Source organism: Chaetomium tenue (genome assembly GCF_020726465.1).
Source record: "Chaetomium tenue strain MPI-SDFR-AT-0079 chromosome Unknown F5144scaffold_1, whole genome shotgun sequence".
Taxonomy (NCBI): Eukaryota; Fungi; Ascomycota; class Sordariomycetes; order Sordariales; family Chaetomiaceae; genus Chaetomium; species Chaetomium tenue.
In genome coordinates, this window is record NW_027117329.1 from 1,882,940 (window position 1) to 1,903,065 (window position 20,126).

At 55.4% G+C, this 20,126-nt stretch overlaps 5 protein-coding genes across 5 annotated transcripts; 3 read left to right on the forward strand and 2 right to left on the reverse strand.

Annotated features, from left to right (window-relative positions):
- Nucleotides 1-2,100: 2,100 nt before the first annotated feature.
- Nucleotides 2,101-3,124, reverse strand: F5144DRAFT_25003 (uncharacterized protein). The gene has a single exon (XM_066783441.1). It carries the CDS (start codon nt 2,852-2,854, stop codon nt 2,297-2,299), a length of 558 nt encoding a protein of 185 aa, XP_066648149.1. The 5' UTR covers nt 2,855-3,124; the 3' UTR covers nt 2,101-2,296.
- A 171-nt stretch (nt 3,125-3,295) lies between these two features.
- Nucleotides 3,296-6,150, forward strand: F5144DRAFT_588478 (uncharacterized protein; the record flags this gene model as incomplete). The annotated part of the gene is made up of 6 exons (XM_066789936.1): nt 3,296-3,340; nt 3,400-3,962; nt 4,268-4,621; nt 4,652-5,215; nt 5,281-5,893; nt 5,980-6,150. The coding sequence occupies 6 exons, from the start codon at nt 3,296-3,298 to the stop codon at nt 6,148-6,150; spliced, it is 2,310 nt and encodes a 769-aa protein (XP_066648150.1).
- A 1,520-nt stretch (nt 6,151-7,670) lies between these two features.
- On the reverse strand, nt 7,671-8,976 carry F5144DRAFT_554410 (uncharacterized protein). Its single transcript, XM_066787848.1, has one exon. The coding sequence runs from the start codon at nt 8,882-8,884 to the stop codon at nt 8,162-8,164; it is 723 nt and encodes a 240-aa protein (XP_066648151.1). The 5' UTR covers nt 8,885-8,976; the 3' UTR covers nt 7,671-8,161.
- Nucleotides 8,977-12,634: 3,658 nt separating this feature from the next.
- Nucleotides 12,635-14,494, forward strand: F5144DRAFT_597364 (uncharacterized protein; the record flags this gene model as incomplete). The annotated part of the gene is made up of 1 exon (XM_066790871.1): nt 12,635-14,494. One exon carries the CDS (start codon nt 12,635-12,637, stop codon nt 14,492-14,494), a length of 1,860 nt encoding a protein of 619 aa, XP_066648152.1.
- Nucleotides 14,495-17,532: 3,038 nt separating this feature from the next.
- On the forward strand, nt 17,533-19,558 carry F5144DRAFT_25177 (uncharacterized protein). The gene has a single exon (XM_066783453.1). It carries the CDS (start codon nt 17,790-17,792, stop codon nt 19,527-19,529), a length of 1,740 nt encoding a protein of 579 aa, XP_066648153.1. The 5' UTR covers nt 17,533-17,789; the 3' UTR covers nt 19,530-19,558.
- The last annotated feature ends 568 nt before the right edge of the window (nt 19,559-20,126 follow it).

Sequence of the window (20,126 nt, forward strand, 5' to 3'; positions counted from 1 at the left end):
AGGAGCAAACAAGATGAGGAAAGTCGGGTGGAAGTGTACAATGCAATGTAAGGTAAGTACGCTTCCCTAAGCTATATTATCGCACCATGCCAGGACAGCCAGCCGTCCACCATCCACGCCCGCCATCCACCAACCTTAGAGAAAACCTAAGACCACTTCCCAGAATCCGCTGAACAAAGCCCATCACCAGACCTGCTCATGAGAAAATTAAGCTTTTGACGCCATTTGATCCAACGCCCTGATACGAGAGCTGGATACCTCCTCCTCCTGTCCCCTGCGAGGATATCATATCATTCCGTCAACGGAATCCTTTCCCTCCCCATTCGTTACCCACCACGCCGGCCCGCAAGGGACATCACCCCCAACCCAGAACAAAAAGTCCAAGGACCAAAAGCCATCACAGACTACTGCCCCTGACCCTGACCCTGACCCTGACCCTGCGCCTGGCTCTGATAGTATGCCGCCCACGCGGCCTGACAGTCATCGCACGGCCTGCCCTGATTCCAGATCTTCTCGAGCGTCTTCACATAATCGCAGTGGCGGGTCGGGTGGTTGCGGGCGCGATGGCAGCGGCGTATGAGGCCATACTTCGAGTGACTGCAAGTAAAGATATATTCCTCGTAGGCGCACATGGTGGTTGCTTTTTTGTTTTGCTGGATAATCGAGGAGGTGGTGTGTGTGTGTGTTCTTGTCGGCTGCCAGGCTCACCTAGGGAGTTGAGTGTTGGCGGTGTTGGCAGGAAGAGGTTTGCTTGCGTCGGTTCTTGACTGGTGATAATGTGGCTGGTGGACTTGGATAGCAGCCAGATGTAAGTCAGTGGTTGTTAATACGGCGGCTAGGGTTGATGCTGGAATGGTGAGTGTTTTGTGTAGTATGACTTGTAGACCGCCCGGATGAGCGCCTTATATGTGCCCGGGAGTTCCCCTGTTGGCCCTGGGTGATGTCGGCCATATCTTGCTCAAAGCCACAGGCGTTGCTTTTGTTTCCGCTCATGGGTGAGCATCACACGCTCCTGCCGAGTCTTGCATGACCGGCGCCGAAAGACCGTGGCGAGCGTGGGTGGGGACGGAAAGCGCCGCATGTGAGACGGTCTACAATGAGAAGCCGGATGCTGTGATGGCGGGGCGTCACAGAGCACTGTCACCAGGCCGGAGGTGATAGATCACTCGCTGTTACAGGATGGGGCGAATATCATTCGTGCTTGGATTGAGCTGGGTCTCATGTATGGCGTCAATGGCGACGGCCAGCTGTCTGCAGAGCTGACCAAAACCAATTCGGACACGGCGCATCATCCTGCAGCTCAAGGCAAGCTGCACGGAGGGGGTGATGGAACGCATGGGCTCTGGCCTTGAGCACGGGGAGATTGGCTGTCCACAAACGCTACTGTGGACCGAGATACAAAGAAATGTGTGGTCGTCAAGTTCAAGTCCGATCTAGGTCCTCAAACGCCGAAAGCTACACAGTTTGTGGTTAGAGAAATATCAAAGCAAGCTATTGAGTACATGACTTGGCCATGGAACGGGCGAGTAGACTAAATCCCCCGCCATGTAAGTGGGAGGGAGCAAAGAGCTCAAGGACTTCCCTCGGCCCGCTTCCGCGGGCGTTTTGCAAGCGAGCCGGGAGCACCCAGAGCCCGATTCGGCGGATTATGGCGAGAGGAAAGGTAGTTTGTGTTCCGCGGCCGTGGCACGGGCCGATCTGAATCTGCAAGTTAACTGGGATCATCACCTTCGAGAATCTGGACTGCAGTCGAGATATGACCCGCTCCATGCACGATGGGCTGTGGCTTGAGCAAACATGCAGTTCTTGGGCCGACTGCTGGTTGAATCGAAGTTCTTGCATAGAGTCCGATCCAATCCCGGGGTTTCGACGACCACCAAGGTGCAGGGTGAACCTCGGAAACATTGGAACCCGCTGCGGCTGATGACAGGTTGCTCCGGCAGACGGCGGTTTTGCAGGCTGGGGCACTTCCGCGAAGGGCCGAACGGGAATAATCGTGTAGTCCCGCGTAGAACATGCTCACGCCATTCTGTATGCAGGATCACCACGGCCGCGCTGTCTCTCGATACCCAATGGTAGAACTTGACGTTATGGAAAGTCTAGATTTAATAGAGGGAAATAAAAAGAAAGTAAGGCGGCCGGGCGGGGGGAGGACGGGGGGTGGGGTTTCGGAGAGAAAAGAAAAGAGATAGAAAAGAGAAGGGAACCTAATTATTGAGGATCAAGATGTTTTCGTTGAAGTCGTTCTGCATGAAGTACCTTGCTTCCTCCTCGATAAATAAATTTAAAAAAAACCCTAGGGCCGACAGATCGACGATGAGATAAAATAAATGTCCGTAGGTATCATGTAGGTAAAATAAATAAATAAATACATCATGGTCGTATCAGCTTGGCTTAGATACCTAACGTAGTTGCGGTTCTTACGCATGTCTGCCCAAGACGACGCCAGTTTGATATCCATGCCTGTGCTGTGCCCGTGTAACAACCAAGTGGAAAATGTTGTTGCTGTGGCTTCCCGAGATTGGCTGCCACTGAGCGAAGAAACCGAAACTTGAGCTGCAAGCCCATAGCCCCGCCCACCAAGCCACGTGATCCCAAGCATTCTCCTCGCCTTGACCGAGAAGCCAAAAAAAGAGCTGCCATTGGCTCGAATTGTCACTGAATTGCAGGCAGAAAGTGCGAGTAAGGCTGCCTGACCACTGGTTCTCGTTACTTTGGTCGTACATCTGAAGGAGGGGAGGGAGTGATCTTGCGCCTCTTTCCATCGGTTCCTTTCATGGCTGTTACCGCCCTCTTTCCCCTCCATCATCCTCACCTCAAATCTGCAAAATTTATCGGTTTTACCTGTCGTCATCGTCGAGAAACCACCAAGGACCTTGCTATTTCGCACATTTTGTGAGCGCTTTACAGTTGCTAGTTATTGAGATACGATTAAGACCTGGGGGCACAAATTAGTCCGCGCACCATTCCCGCACTTCGCCGGACATGTCCGGTCGACTCGTGGCAAGGCGTCCATCCGTCTGTCCACCGCAATTTCTGTGAAGCGCATCTGGGTCGTTTTATTTGCGTTGCCTGTGACGTTTATCTCGCTCTCCTCCCTTCCCGACTCCCGAAACGGTAATCGTTCTTCGAGCCCTCCAGTCCGATAATCCGGGCCTACATAGTAGGTCCGCCGCCACCTGCCAAGAACCGTGCGAACTTGCAGCCCCCAGTCCCTCCGCGGCCTGGGACGCTGACGCAGGGACAGCAGCAACAACATCACAACCCACACAACGTGACCGGCGACACCTCCATCATGGCGCAGAATCACCCCCGGTTCTCGCAACAGGAGCAATGCTCGGTATGATACCCATGTAACCCCATCGTGAGATGATGTTCTGATCCCTTCCCTTTTCTCAGCCGTTCAACCTTGACATCTTTGCATCTCCCGATTCGATCACGATGCCGAGCCCTGGGCGGCCGGCAGACGCCAGCGTACTCCCCTTCGCCCAATACGCATCATCCCTATCTGCCCAGGGCCAACACAGCTTTTCGCAAAACCAGGGGCTGGATCCCATCAACCAGTTCATGTTCGACCGAGGGCCGTGGAATCCCATCCAAATGACCGCGCCGAGTCCATCCGTTGGGGTACAGTTCAACCAGGGGCTTCCGAGCTTCGCCGGCCACCGAAGCGTTCCGCCTTCGGAGGCCGACACTGTCAGCCAGAGCATCGGGGGGATTTTGACAGATTCCGGGTATGGGAGCAATGCCAGGCAGAGCGTGGGCAATCCGTCCGTCTATGGTGAATTGGATCCGATCGTTATTGCCCGTCTTCAGGCTATGGGCCAAGACGATGTTTCATTGAAAGGGGATGCTCAAAAACGGGAAGCCCGGGGCCCAAGGCCGATACCGGGAACGTCAAACGGCAAGGGCCTCATCTGCCCAGAGTGCGAAGAGCCTGTGAAAACACCTTCGGAGCTGAAGTAAGTTCTAGCGACCTGCGGGTCCAGGTCTTGCGCTGACTTGGAATGACCAGGAAACACCAAGCCAGACACACTAGGCCTTTCAAGTGTCGCTTTTCAGGATGTACAAAGATGAACGAGGGATTTGCTACCAAGAATGACCTTGATCGACATTTGAAGTCCGTTCACAAGGTCGCCACAAGAGACGAGCCAATCTATCGCTGCAATGTGGATCAATGTAGAGATAAACCCAAGGACTGGCCTAGGCCAGATAATTTCCGGCAGCACCTGAAGAGAAAACACGGCTTGGAGAAGGTCAATTTGAGACAATTTACGTATCGGTATGTCAAGCACCGCATCTTGGACACGACACCGATACTGACGCGGATGTTCTGCAGGATTCTGTCACCGCATCTTGCAACTCTTGGGCCACCGGAAACCGCCGTTTCGGAAGCACCCATGGTCCCGAGCCCGGATTCAACCTCACAGCCGTCGTGGGGGGAGATAGACCAGGGCCACGTCGCACCTGCCAGCCTCATCAATGGACACCCCGGGCTGGCCCAAGCAAGCAACATGGCGTATTCTAGGCCCCTTTCTCTGCAGGAAAGAGCTGGCGCCTCCTCGAGCGCCGTAGAGCCTCATTATTCAAGCCAGGATTCTGCGGGGCCTAATCAGCCAACGTATGTTTCTCCTTATGCCCTAAGTCATAGCCGGTTCTTCGAGCGGTTTGATGCTCAGACATCATCACCCGTGGGAGCGGTTCGACTCGAGACGGGCAACACACAGGGCATCTTGCAGGAAGACGCTCAGTTAGAGGCAGGGCGAGTCGAATACACTGCGCCGGAGGAAATGGACGTGGATAACCCTACCGAGGAGTCCGCCTCCGAGGATGGCCAACATGACACCGAGTCGGAGGGAGACGAGCCGCCATGCGGCACAACAGACTTTGAAACCAACATCCCCCGAGACGCCGGCGCTCAATACGATGAGGAGGATGAGGTTCAAATCAAACTGTCTCCGTCCCAGGTGCAGTTGGGCGCAGACACACCCCGGCCCACTGAGCTTGACGACGACGAGATGAGCGCTGTTCTTCAGTCATTAATCAACAAGGGCAAGCTCGACGAGATGCTGAAGAAACTCGGATACTCGGCGGTGGAGGAGGCCAATATCAAGGATCAAAAGCCAGCGATCGCCTCCTCGACGGCGAGCGAGACCGGCCGCATCAACAAGTGCAACGAATGCCAAAAGACTTTTACTCGGCCTTCTGAGCTCAGGTATGTCACGCCATCTTCTTTTTTCCAAGCCAGACATTAACCGTTACTCTCTCATGTTCTATTAGGAAACATATGAAGCGCCACGCAAAACCCTACGCTTGCACGTTTGCCAAGTGTTGCAAGAAGTTCGGTAGCAAAAACGACTGGAAACGACACGAAAACAGCCAACACTTCCAGCTCGAGATCTGGCGCTGCGCCGAGCAGACGGCCGACCGCCCGGATCAACAAGAATGCGGCAAGGTTTGCCATCGCCGGGAATCCCTCAAGTCCCATCTCGAAAAAGACCACGGCATGTACGGCCAAGCCATGCTCGACAAGAAACTTAGCGACTGTCGCTTGGGCCGCAACTTTGAGTCGCGCTTTTGGTGCGGCTTCTGCCAAAAGACGATCGAGCCGACCGGCAAGGGGGGTCCTGCGCACAGCGAGCGGTTTGACCACATCGACGACCATTTTAACGGCAAGAATGGCTTGCCCAAAGCGGATATCAACAATTGGAAACATATCGATACCGATCCCCTCGACACGCCGGCTAGTTCGCCGACCAAGAGTAAACGCGCGGGACTTTCGGCTTCTCGGGCGGGCAAGTCTCGCAAGCGGGTCCATGGCGGTACCGATGACAGTCTGCCGAGGGGGAAGCGGTTCAAGGATGGCAATGGCAAGGTGTGGTTTTGGTTCTGTGTATGTCCCCCACCTCCCCCCTCCCCTAACTTGCCGTCCCCCGAAAATAGTATCAAGGCTAGTTCCTAACCCGGCCCACACGTCAGTGTCGCTGCGGTGATTACTGGAAGATGAGAACGACCGACTCATGCATAAACGACGGGTGCAACCATGCTTTTTGTGACAAGTGCGAGACTTTTGCTGAGGAGGAGGACATGGGCGAGGCGGATGTCCCAAACCCGGCTCAGGGCGTAGGGAAGGACGGGTTGATGACTTGATGACCTGATGAGATACCCCAGGGAGTTTGTGGTTATTTTGGATAGCATACTACGGGTTTAGACGGTTTTGAGAGTGATTTGGATAACGGTTTTGTAATATTCCTTTCTCGGGGCTTTTCTTTAGCATAGGTGGGAAAATATCATGGAGTGCGGATAGAAGACAACGCAAACTGGATTGGATCCCCTTGAGGCTGCTAATTATCTTGTCGTCGTCAACATCGATTGGACCGGACTTGTTGCTACTCAGTGACATCTATCTCCTGGTTCATCGTCAATGTCGATTGGATCGGACTTGTTGCTTAGTGATATCTATCTCCAGACCAAGTTTCCGCACCCTTCCTAGCTCACTGGACATCGATATCGTGGATGAGAAGTAGCCGCGTGAACGCCTCGCGCATTCGCTGGGCAAAGGGGGTGAGCCGCCGGGGAAGCTGGACTTCGTTCTTCGTTCTTCTGCTAGGAAGTCGAACACCTTTGGTGTAGTGGTGTATACCAGGGCTATCGGACAGAAACATGTTTTGCCCTGCCCATAAGCTCTGTCTTCTGTCGTTATTTGCCACCCCGTCCATACCCATTAGGAGTCACACCTTCGCGGAATGCTACTTGACCTGCGGCGGTATTCAGCCAGACGCCGTTCTACCTCGGCGTCCACCTCGGGGCGCATCTCCCTGCGCGCTTCAACCATACGCCGCTCTACCTCAAGGCGCTCCTCGTTGCGAACGAACATTAAGAACTCACTATCCACCAGTTCCATGAAGAGGTTAGCACAATGAGATGCGTCTTGGAGGAGCTAGCCCCGGAGGGTAACGGGCTAGAGTTGAAGGAAAAAGGAAAGGTCGGTTCAACACAGGGGTTTAGGTCTAGTTACAGGTTTGAGATCAGCAACGAGGTCTTAATTCAGCATACGGGTCCGCTATTACCAACCTCGAAGGCCTCCATATAGACAGCCGCTAGGCTAAGACTACGGCTACTCACTCATCTCAGCGCGGATCCCACCTGCTACCAACTTCCCCAGCTGCGCAAACTCACCTGGCCCTGGAAAAAAGGCAGACTCTTCCAATCACCAGCCATACCCACCTGCGGCGCCATAAGCTCGCTTCCTCGACGAACATAATCGCTTCATCCATGGATGTGATCTCCCTACATTTCCACCCCTTGGAGAAATACATACTCATTGAAAATCGGCAAGTGACAACAATAGTTCCTTGGCAAGATGCCGCTTGAGCTGGCGATGTTGCTGTGGGAAGATTGTTGGGATCTCGGCCTTACAACCACTGCTGCCATCCCCAGCGCACAGGATATCTAGAAGTTCGAGCTGGGGAGGAAATTGGAAAGGGGGTGTGCTAAACATCCTCGCTCTCGGCGGGTTGGCGTTCCTGGCTTTTGAAAGGACCCTCCCCTTCATCCCCGATCAGCCTTCACCCTCGACTCCAAGGGAGCTTCGGGTTCCTCAGCGATGTAATCGACCTTCACCGTCCTCTCCGTAGGAGTCTCGGGTTCCTCGGCGATGTTATCAACGTGTAAAAATGCGCTCAATAGCAAGAATAATATTAGCTACATTCTTATTGCCGGAATTGCAGTTACGGCTGTAACAGCCTCATCCACAACAGAAGCTTCATACTATTGGCACGGTCTGGTTTGAGTTAGGCGCGATGGTATAGATATACAACAGATGAATAACAACCTGGGATGGACAGCAGGCTTTGGGACGGAGAGCAACCTTGGGACGGACAGCAACGCTTGGGACGGACATGAAGGCTTTGGATGGATAGACAGTAAGCCTTGAGATGGACAGCAAGACTTTGGATGGACAAAGACATAGGGTAGGCACAGGTCGGCCTCTCGCGGTGGGTGGTGGCCAACGCCCTCGCATTCCCACATCCCTCGTAGTAGCGGATGGCGAGGAAGAAATCGACAAAGGTGTATCGAACTCGCGCGTTGCCCTGCGAAATCTGGTGCTTCTAGCACTTGGACTTCTGGAATGCGCGAACATCGTTAAGGAGGACAAGCGTCAGTTTGCAGATTGTTGCCAGCTCTCTTGCCCACCACCGCCCAGCAAGGAACTTATACGGCCACTCCGCTGTTGAGGAAATATCGTGGAACTATCACGTCGAAGCCCCTCCTTGTCGAATAAGTCGACAATGGCATGATTGCCAACCGTCGTTGCGGTTCTTGTTTGCGGACCGCGCTCGGGGCTTTGAAGCCGCCCCGAGTCGGGCAGGTCAAGTGGAATCCACGGTGTGACGCTCTCACTGGGAACTCCCCCAGATCCTAGCCGCGCAACCTCCTCCCTGCTCGACAGGGAATGTTGACAAGGCCAACGAGCAATTGAGGGCAAAAGATGGCTGAGGGGAATGTTGAAAAGGTCAAGGCACGGCGGCAACGACGGCGAAGGGTAACGGAGGCGCCACAGCGGGTGCGATGAGATGGTGGGATGGTGGGCATGGCATGCGGAGGACAGCGGAGGGGGGGGGTGGAGGGACCAATTATTTCGTGAGACATGTCTTGGAGGCGTTTGCCTGCCTGTCTCGTGTCTGCGTGTGTCTCTGGTCGGGGGAATGGGCCGGTTCTGTCTCTCCTGAAGCATGTACGTAAAGCCGGAGGAATGTTCTATTGTTTCTTCTCCGGTGTATGTGTTCGGCCGGGATGTTGTTTGTTTTCTTTTACCCCTGGCGCATCGATCACGGGCGGGGGATTGGCCAAGTAGCCGCGTGGCTTGGGGGGGAGGATTCATGTCTCGGACAAAAGAGCTACTTCAGGCACGAGATCGCAAGCGTGTGTGTGTGTATAGGTTATTTTGGCTCGCTCTTTCCTTGATCACTAAGGGGGGCAACGTTGCTAGTGTAGTCGAATGCCCCCAAAGCGGCGCAGTGTTTCAGGAGATGCCGCTGGGATGGTGCCGGCATACGCTAGTCGGCGTGGCCGGCGAACAGCCGGCCCTGTTCAAGGCGGGGCATCGTCAAATATGGACGACGCCAGGCGCGTGGACGAGATAGGTTGCATGTTTCGGCCTCTCTATGCACGTCTCCTGGATTGGGGGCTGCATGGAGCGCATTCTTACACTCAGCCGAGATGAGGATATGATCACTGTCGCTCGGGCTCCCCGAGAGTTAATTAGACTCAACCAACTTTTACACACATTGATACGGTAGCTGATGATGCGGGAGGACGGGGCTGCCAGAGTCGAGGTAGCAACGCTGATGACACAGTTCTCGAGCCCATTCCAACTTCCAAAAGTCACATCCAACTTCCAAAAACACAGTGAGGGGAGGAGGGCCAGCGGCGAGTTGTCGTGGCCCTTGGCGAAGTGCTCTCGTGGTGGTGACACAAGGTCACACGGGAAAATGCCTGAGCAGATTCAGCAATTGTGGCGGCTTGTTGCGCCTCTTGGGCTCAGCTCAGGGCCTTGTCTTGAGCCACCTATACACAGTACCGTGGTCCTGGGAAACGGCAGGCTTGCTTGCCGCACGGCTGCTTGTCTGGCGGCTACAATAGCCACGGAAAGGAACGTTTTCTGGTTCGGGCTTCAACCCGCAAGTTCATTGGTTCACTGGATCAGTCGGGCTTTAATAACGCCACACGCTAGCCGATCGCTGATGCGCAGAGACGAGACGAGGTCGACGTGGTAATGCAGCTTTGAGGCGGCGCAGACGGGAGATGGGAACGGATCGGGAGAGAAGGGGCTTGTATGCGGCTTCTCACGAATCAGTCTCATCAGATGAGAGTGAGGCGACGGGATCTGAGGGAGATGGGAAGCTGCACGAGAAATTAGAGCCCCTTCCCTGTGTGTTGTCCTCCAGTTTTCCCTTTCGTTCCAAGGTTGGTGTGGTGTTGGCGGCGGCAGGGAGGGCTTCATCCGGTGCTGGACCAGAAGGTCGTACAGAGGCGTCGGCATGGTACCGCATTGGGCGACAAGGGGCCGAATAATGGGAGGGCAGAGCCAGAGGGCTGGGATGGCTTGGGTGGGTGCAATGCCGGGTGCCCGATGATGATGGTGGCGGCTCTCAATTCGGACTCGATTGCAGATTTGGGGGTTTCGAGATTGGCATGCCTAACCGCGCAATCCGTTACTGTGTACATACCTACCTAGGTAGTTAGTGTAGTTGGTGTAGTTAGTGTGTAGACATAATTAGACGCACATGATAGACGGACACACATCCACACCATCCACACCTTGGCTGGGCAACAATGATTACCCCTCGCCTGGCGCCTGGTGACGTGCCACGGCACAGTTCGAGACGGACGTGGAAAGTGGTCGAACGGATGTTTGCGTTACCGAACCATGCACGGCGACCGAGAAATGATCGATTTGGTTGCAACGACGGCGGCAGCTGCAAACCACCCGGCAGAAACTGCACACCACCACGATCGATGCAAGCAAATTACCGAAAGTGTCAAAGTTGCAGTCAAGAGATCTGCCGACGACGACAATCCACCGTACTTCGTACTTCGTACTTTTGGTCGCTCTCCTCCAATCAAATTAGTATTCTACCTACCCAGGTAGTATTCTCCCGTCTCGTTCTCCCACTGTAGCCACAAATGCAACAGACCCGAAGTTGTCTGAGTTTCTCATCATCAGTGTCTCGCCAATCTCGACGGGAAGGAACCCACCCTCGAGCCACCTCAATGTCCGAATCAGCACGCGAAATCTTTCGCAGGCTCACAGGGCTGTAGGCCTCAAACTGTGGCGCTCAACGCGACCCTAAAAGCGGCCCAAAAAGCGGTCCAAAAAGCGGTCCTCGTTCGCAACGGAAAGCCCCGCAGGGTCGCGGCAAGCAAGGATACAGGTGGGGTTGATTATGGGGCTACAGGGACCATCTTTTTTTCAGGCGACCATTGCCAAGAAAGGTCTCTGAATGCCTCCATCATTTTTGGATGCCTTTCACGTTGGGTGCCGCTAACCAGCTAGCGCGCCGCGACCCACCAAGAAACGGTGACTGTGCCAGACCTGTCCGTTATCTTTTCTTTCCTCTTTCGATTTCATCATCATCATCATCATCACTCGACAATTACATTCCACGCCTCTGTACCACCAACGGGGATAGAAACCTATTGTGGAAAGATGCCCGTTCGAGTGCGCCAAACAAACAACGAAATTGAGAATCATATTGATGCGGCGCGCCTTGTAATTCGGATTAAACTCTGAGTGGCGTTTCTGTCCTATTCTGACCATGCATTTACGCGCCCATGGCCGAGAGAGGTTGGGGGCTGTTCTGACACAAACCACATTTCTAATCCATCATTCAATCTCGGTTTGTGCGAGGCCCGATGAGAAGGACACTGAGCCAAGGTTCCACCGCCGATTGAGTTGCCTCGCTGCCGCATTGCCAACAAACAACCTTCCTACCCGACTTAATTCCCACGTCGACACAGTCCCTACCTAAGGTACATAGAAGAGCCGCAAAGGCGTTGATACTCACTCCTAGCTGCCAATCTGCTACTCTGGTTGGTCTATCGTTGAAAGGCCAGGCCCTCCCCTCTCCACTCGGAGCGTGGCTTGTGTATGTAGGTACATACAGATGTACAGATATTCAGACTTCACCGTCTTCCACGTCGAATACCTTCCCGTGGGCCGCGGACAATGCCCCCCTTCCGTCCCAAGGATAACCTAACCTGTGGAAGATTCGGAAACAAGACGGCGGGTCTTCAGGACGGTCCACGGATTCCCGTCGTGTCCCTTCTGATCAGCTGTTGGCTGCCCTTAACTGCGCTCGTGCGGCACAGCCATATGGACGATCCACACGTTGACGCCAACACCGGCTCTCAGGGGTGCAGGAGACGGAAGTGCGTGCAGCTGCAAGCCAACTCGCGAAAGCCAAGACGGCCTTGCTCAGCCCCCGCGGGCGCTGCGCTTGTCAACCCTGAGTACGTACTTTTGTCACTTGCCGTTGTTAGACTGCGGGGAAGATACAGATGCGGCTCTGCTCACTTGAGAACACACTCCCCTCCGCAACAATCGGGGGGAAACTGAGCTGCCACTGAGACCGGGGAGACCCCCCCCCCCCCCCCCCCCCTCCACCCCTGGACCGCCGGAAGAGATGACGCCCCCTGGAGGAGGAGGTCCGCACCCATGGCCCCTCCATCTCGTCCGTATGTACATACGTACACGTACACAGTATGCTTTCCGTCCGTTGACAAGCAACAAACCGTGCCCAAATGTCCATCTTTCCTTTCGAAACTGCGCCTTCCCGCTTTCCATGTGGCAGACCCGCTTCGCTCTCCGTCGAGTCGAGGGCAAGCCCATGACCACCCCTTGGTCCCCCCCCGTACCTCGACCATACATATATCCTACCACTGCCGCATTATTGTCCCCTGCTGCTCTCAAACCGGAAAGTGCTTTAGCATCACCACTCACAAACACTCATTTCCTCATTTCCCACCTCCATTACTCCTCGCGTCTCTAAACCAACGTTACCGTCCAGAGGACACCCATCTCGTCCGTTACCGTTCCAGGCACAAGGTTGAAAAGCCTTCCGCTCCCGCCATGGTTAACCCCTACGTTCTCGGGGGAGCTGCCTTCCCCGAAGAAAACCTGCCCTTCATGAATCAGCCTTACAATGGGTTTGAAGATGGCCTCGGAGACTCGAATAGAATAACGTTCATCGACCCCGAGCTTCAGACCCCTTCGTCGATTTCCTATGGCAACCCCTGGGCCGCCCCTGTTCACCAATCCATCAAAGAGAACCACACAGGATACTTTGTCGGCGATCTCCAAAGGCGAGCCCCCGGCCACACGCCTCTCCGCCCAGCAATCAGCCTCCCGCAGACATCGTCGTCCTATGTCCGCTGCCCGAGCCCCCTCTCGTCAATCGAACTGTCGCCGCCCGGTAGCGGTCTCAGCCCTCCGCCGGATACCGAGTCGTTCCACGACGGCTACCCCATGACACCGCCTGACACGAACTTGCTCTCACCCTTCCAGGGATTCCTGCCCTTAGAGCCGACCGCCCACGCCATCCAGTTCACGAGCATGGGACCCGACTACGTGAACCTTTTCGAGGTCAACTCCACCCAGCAACTAGAATACAGTGAGAGCGACAACGGCATCACCGAATTTGACTTTACCCCTGTCCCGAACTACTTCGACAACCACGTCAGCCACGATCTGGAGCCGTCACAGAGCACCGCTGCTCTCGATTTTACTAGCAACCGGCCGGAGCTTGAACCAATGCGATCAATCGCCAAGGGGCAGATGGAGATTCCAAGCCAGTACCCGCCCTTGGATAAGGAGGCGGGCTCAGAAGGCGAACCCCTAGGCAAGCGCCGAAACAACGACGACGACGACGAGGATTACCGACCGACCAAGAAGCAGAGGACGAGCGGCCGGACGCCAGCGCGGCGCGGGGACAAGATAGCCATCGCCGCTACCGCCTCGCCCGCCCGACGAACACGCGCCCGAGGCACCAATGCCGCGGCCCCCCCTCGTCCGAGCCCCCTCTCTACCGGCAACAAAACCCGACTCAGCTGTCCGGACTGCAAAAAGACCAGCTTCAGCTCGCAGTCGGACCTCGACGCCCACCTCAACAAAGAACACCGCCGCCCCTTCAACTGCGTCTTCGACTTTGCCGGGTGCACCTCGACCTTCGCCAACAAGAACGAATGGAAGCGCCACGTCACGACCCAGCACCTCCTCCTCAACTACTGGGTCTGCACCGAAGGCACCTGTGCCAAAGCCGACACCCAGGACCAAACCCCCTCCTCCACCACCACCACCCCCACCCCCTCCCAACCCACCGGCGCCATCTTCAACCGCAAAGACCTCTTCACCCAACACCTCAAACGCATGCACGCCCCCAAGGAACTCAAAGACGCCCCCACCACCCCCACCACCACCACCACCAAACCCACCCCCGCCCAAAACGCCCTCACCCAATGGACCACCCGCCTCAAACACCTCCAAGCCACCTCCATCCGCCCGCGCTGCCAGCTGCCCAAATACATGCGCTGCCCCGTGCCCCACTGCACCGCGCCGCCCTTCCGCGGCGACGGCGCGTGGAACGACCGCATGGAGCACGTGGCCAAGCATATGGACCGCGCGGCGCGCGGCAGTCCGAGTTCCCATGGAGAGGGGGGTGGTAGGGTGGTGTTTGGGGGGAAGGGGGACCGCACGCTGGTGGAGTGGGCGAGTAGTAGGGAGGTGGCGATTATTATTCCGCGGGGGGAGGGGGAGTGGGAGTTGAAGGCGCCGTTGAGGAGGGGGCCGGGGGGGAATGTGGTTGTTACGGCGCCGGTGGGGGGGAAGGGGCCGGTGGTGGTGGGGGGGGATGAGATGGAGGGGGAGGAGATTGTGGTTTCTGGTGGTGGGAGTGGGGAGGAGGAGGATGCGGAGGGGGAGGAGGATGATTGAGTAAGTGCTGGTTGTGGTGATGGTGATGGTGATGGTGGTGTTTGTTTCTTTGGTTCTGTACTGGTTGGTGGGTTTGAGGGCTACGGCTACGGGTAATAATCGTCCACCTTTGGTTTATTACGTTTACAGGAGAGGTTATGGGTTACGAGTCATGACTACAGAGATACCTAGCTACGATTTCTTTTCTTTGTCGATACCTATTTGTTGATTTCTTGGAGGGTTGGTTACGGAAGACATGGCATCATCCTTTGGCTCTTATTTGTTGTAATGATACATTCGTTGGCTTGCATTGGCAGGACTAGATCTCTTCCTATCTCAGTGTTTTCCTCACAAATATCCGAATAGAAGTGGTTAGACAGATCCACTACTTGCCACTCCCATCTTACAAGCACATGCTCGGCGGCCACGGCCGCATCACAAGGCAAGTGTCCGCCTCTTTCTGACAGCAGGCCAACAACGAAGGCAAAAGAAAATTCTGTGCAGCCAGGGTGTCACCTCACATGCTATCCCCCCAAGCCCAATCAATCCTGCCCGCTGTCTATGCAGATCTCCTACATCTGACGATTCTGCCCTGTCTCGCTGTCTCGGGTGAAGACCACAATGCGGTGTACCGCCAGGCACAGCTGTCCTATGACAGCTCGTGACACAAAGTCCTATCAGGTCCTGGAAGGCTTACCGAAGGGGCGAGTGGATTTTGACAATGACCGGTTATCTTTCTCGTCCCCCGCCGTCGAATCATTGGTTCAGTCATGACCGTTTTAGTCTAAATGTTAGTTGGCGGGGGAAAGGGGGGCTTTCTTCAACAACCCAACTCGGTTCCATCGAATGAGGGGACGAGCAAGCCGTTCCTTCAACACCGGGGAGTCTAGATGCTGCGCCCCGACTCGGTCGGCGCCTGACAGCGCAACAGGTTTGGCCTGCCGAGGGAAGCCAAGGCGGACTCACTCGCGAGGAGGTGGGGAGGTACCCTTTTCGTCACCGCACACGCATCCATCGAAACCCATGATCTGGTTCAAGATCTCCGTGGGACCTTTTGCCCGGGACCTTCCTGAGGCCCACCTCGCCGACCTACGGGTGCAAGAGACTGCATGCAGGGTGCGAGGGGGTGTGCCTGGCTGCCGTGACTCGTTCAATGCTACCTAGCGGTAGATCAGGCTTGCAGAATCTGAAAACACCAATCGCCCGTTATCCTTCTCGGATGCTCTTCCAGAGAAAGATTGTTTTGTGTCAAAGATGAAGACTCGCCGGTCTTCTTTGCGTTACACTGAAGCGGCGATCAGAGAGGTCTCGAAGGTCTTGTCATAGGAGCTAGAACCCATCCGGGCATGCACCGGGGCGCGCACCAGTCTCAGTCTCCGTCAGTTCCACCCCGTTGCGTGGGACTTGGATTGCGAACGCTAGGTCAAAAGCGGGAATGTCAAGGGAGGAATCAGAACGAGGCGGCCGCAGAGCCCCGGCCTAGCCCAAGGTGTGTCGTTATTGTGGCTGAGGCTGCAGGGTCAAGACGAGCGGCTGCACTCCACACGCGGGAACGCGGCGACCCGATAAGGAAACGCGGCGTGGCTTTCGGCCTAGTGCTTCTCTCGCCTACCCCTGTCTGCTTCACTGCTTCATCAGCCATCGCGTTCTTTTCGCCACCAGGGTTCGTCGACGGCGTTTGAGACGGGCGACACACCGGACCCCCCCGACGAGCTGGCGGGGATTTGTCTGGTGGTGGAGTTCCGTTTCCATGTCGATCCCTTCAGTATTGTTGTTGGGCTGACTCGACGGAGGGACCTGAGACCCGGACGGTTGTTTGTTCTCCCGACCTACGAGTGGCTGAAAAATCGGCATGTTATTGGCACCCCAGCCATCGTCATCGCTGCAGGCACACCCAAGGCGGCTTATCACCATCAGACTCAACCAAAACTCAAGCCAGGACGGTTCGCGACAACTTGACAAGGGCAAGATGTTCGGTCGTTGACTCGCAAGTTGACGACATGACGGTCTTCGGACCCATGGCGAGCTGAAGCGTTGCTGATTTTGGTAGCTTCACCTTCTTTCGGGCGCCGCCAGGAACTTGCTGGCCTGGCAAAGCTGAAATGCTCTGTTGGATGATATTGCGCTGTCAGAAGAGCTGCGGCTGAATCCGAGTTCTGGTTTGGGGGGTGATGAGGGCCCCGCGAGGAAAATCGAACAGCCGGCCAGAAAGTGCCCATAGAGATTGAGTCCTTCATTAACACGAGAGTTCTGTTGGCTTTGTTAGCAACCTCTGAAAGACGATTTATGGCGATCTATCGAAGGGAAAACAGGGAGGACCGGCTGTATGTAAACAAACGATAGGGGTTGCCCCACCTCCCCCCTTTTCTTCCCCGCTTGACCCTGGACAAGGTTGTAGCAAGACTTGAAGTTTTGGACTGGTCAGTTAAAGACCGCTTGATGAAAGGAACATCAAGCTTTGTGGAGTGAGGGCATCGGGTGTTGGTGGTCTGGCCAGGCTAGAAAAGGTGCAGGTATTCAGTAAGCGGATGGATTATGTGTGACGACCTTCGTCGGGGTGTTTCGATCCTTGGAGCAGTAAGAGTCCAAGTTATATTTGGTACGGTCAGTTACCTCTTGCTGTTCTCGAATTCAGATATTGTGGTTATCGCTAGACATAATCGAAGCCATTTGTGCATTTCCGTTCATGGTCCCTCTTTGACAGAGTTGGCCTTGCTTGAGACTACCTATCAGACTATTGTCGGAGTGTGAGTTAGCCCTATGTGAACATTTCGGGAACACAAGTACACACCATCACCATTGTAACCGCATCGTAACTGCAAATCTGTTTATTGCATTGCCTCTTTCTTGTGAGCGAACTCTCGACCCTCAGCACAGTCGTCCCAGTTTGGAAAGCTACCTCGTGCTTCAACTGTTAAATATCCGAGGTTGAGCAAACCAATGGTAATAAATTCATTTAGGATGGCATCAATAGAAGCTCGGATACATGTATCAGGCAGTGAAGTGTGGTGAAAAGGTGCGAAATATATTGTTTACTGTGTTGTTGTTGACACCGGACGAGGAGCTTAATGGGTCGAATTTTGAGATAGCCCAAACAAGAGGAGGAGGAAGTAGCAGAGGAAAACCTCTTCCAATATTAATCCGAGTGTAGCGGTAGGGTTATCTTCGGTTGCTCTTTCCGGTCAATGTGATCAGACATAACTAAAATGTGGAGGGCAGGGGCGAAAGAGCTACCTGCCAGCGACCTGCTCCTTCCTTTAATGTTCACATTCACGAACCATTTTGCACTCAACCAGCTCCGCAATTAATCGCCAACATGGAAAGGAGCGACCTGCCTCAGAATGGCTGCCGAGAAAGCGGATCACCTCTGAATTCGGATCGAATTCTTGACAGGAAGATCGAGAGACTTGCGCTTCCGGAAGGTTTCTCATCAAATCTCGCCAAAAGAGGACCGCTTTCTGGAAGAAAAACATCGGATCGGTCGGTTCGTTCCATTGTCAGCCTCTTTGAAAAGTCGGCAGGCACTCTCGAGAGCCCTGTGTTCAACAAGTCGGGGTTGGCATCGGGCGCAAGCGACAGAGTTGAGGTTAGGGATGGAACGAAAGACCGGGGAAACACCCGCATGAGCAACAAGGACGACAAGTACGACGATATCCCCACTAAGAATTCGCAAAACTCGCAGCACCAAGAAGTTCAATCGCTCGGCACCACAATCTCGATGTTGCCCTCGTCCCGGGTCGGCTACCAAGTCGAGGACTACTCATTGACCTTGCTCAGGCACAAATCCTACTTCAACAACAGACCATTGGCGCGCTGTTTGGATGACATCGCTGACAAGGACCTGAAAGTCAAGGACCAGCAGGTTAAAAGTAAAAAAGAAGGAGATAGGGAACGGGCCAAGGAGAACAGAGAGACTCGGGGCGACAGAGATGGCCGGGAGAGGAAAAAAGACAGTGATATTTTGCCAAACCAAAGGAATACAGCTTTGCCTCTCCAGCAGCTCGACAACCAGATGAGCGACTTGCGCATCTGGAAAGACGCATCCGAGCCTGAAATATTCAAGCTAGAGAGGCGCGGTTCGCCAGAGGTCAGATGCTTTTGGAACGACGTGCGTACCCAGTTATGGGTGGACGAGGGGGAGATATACAGAGAGAAACCGATGCCGACAGGGAAATTCGGCATCGACGACGATACTGCGACGTCGTGGGGCCCTCCCACTCAGTTATCCATTCTATGCCCCGCAAACACCGACATAGAACACTCACTTCCACTTCCGCCCACTCGACCGCCGCCGCCCATACCGGTGGCCTCTCGAGGACGGTCTCACACAACCATTTCCTCACAATGGAAGCAATACCCAGTGGCGCCTCCCCTGGAGCCCTTCCCTGACCCAGCAAGCGACTGTATTTACTGGGACGAGCTGCGGCCGACATCATCCGTCAGGCTAAGCATGTCCGAGCTCGGATGCCCAGATATTGTAGACCTCTCGCCCGACGCGCATATTGAGACAGAGTCGCCCAACTTACCGGCGCCCGCCCGGCCGCTGCCCACCCCACCGATCACGCAGTCCATCCATTCGCGTTACCCCAGCGGCAGCGGCAGCGGCAGCGGCAGCGGCAGCGGACCCTGGACCCGGCCACCGATGTGGCGCACCCCGTCCTCGCTGGGGTCGTCCTCACCGCCGCCAGTGCCCCCTCTGCCGGTACCGATTCCAACTCCAACAGGCGGCCGTCACCGTAGCCGCACGAATCACAGCAGATACCGCCACCCACCGCATTTGCCCGAGAAATCCGCTTCCACCCTCACCTCCGTCTCCACCAACAGCGCCGCCATGACCAACAGCAGCGCGACAAGCACCCACAGTAGGCGGACACTGGGAACGTCGACTAGCTCGGTAGCAACGCGCTCAACGCGCACCGACTCGGCCACGGACTTCTCATCAAGTTATCGTCCACATCAGCCCCGGCGACGGCTGACGGCCGAGGAGAAGCTCTCCGAGATCGACGCGTTTCTGTCGCCGGACCGGGAGGATGGTGATAGGGAGGGTTGGATATGATAGGGTGGTATTTCAAATGCGGCCTCGACGGGCGGTTGTGAAACTTGGATCCACGGGTTACAGCGGCCGATAAAGGGTGGGAGTAGGGAAATTCACGGACGGGTTGGGAGTCATGGAAGTTCTGGCGTTCGTCGACGGGGGTATCCAGGAAGGCGAAGAGATAAAACAGTATAGTACAAGAGGAAAAATAATACACAGATTTGGTGGTATTACCTCACCTTTTAGTGAAGAGGCATGCTTCCAATCCGAACCCGCCGCACCTTTTCTCGCAGCAGCTTCTTCTGCCGGGCTTACCTCGAGCCCCGGGATGGACCGGTCCCTGTGTTTGGCTCGAGCCCCTACCTCTTCTTCGGTCCGCTCTGGGGCTCGTCGTCCTGGTCGCCAGGGTTCTCCATGTCCTGACCTGTCCGCATGAACACCAGCTCGTCGTACATGCGCAGATACGCATCCAGCTGCTCGTCCGACATCGCCTGCTCCCGAGCAGGCTGTTTCCCCCTCCCGCCAGAGACCGCCCCCCTTCTCCCCTCCCCATCCTCCCTATCCTCAACCCCCCCTTCCTCCTTCTCCCCCCACCAACTAGGCACACGACGCCGCCCC

Coding starts and splice junctions, on each gene's coding strand:
- F5144DRAFT_25003 (XM_066783441.1), bottom strand. CDS start 2,854: ATGACGACAGGTAAAACCGATAAATTTTGCAGATTTGAGGTGAGGATG.
- F5144DRAFT_554410 (XM_066787848.1), bottom strand. CDS start 8,884: ATGAATCCTCCCCCCCAAGCCACGCGGCTACTTGGCCAATCCCCCGCC.
- F5144DRAFT_25177 (XM_066783453.1), top strand. CDS start 17,790: ATGGAAAGGAGCGACCTGCCTCAGAATGGCTGCCGAGAAAGCGGATCA.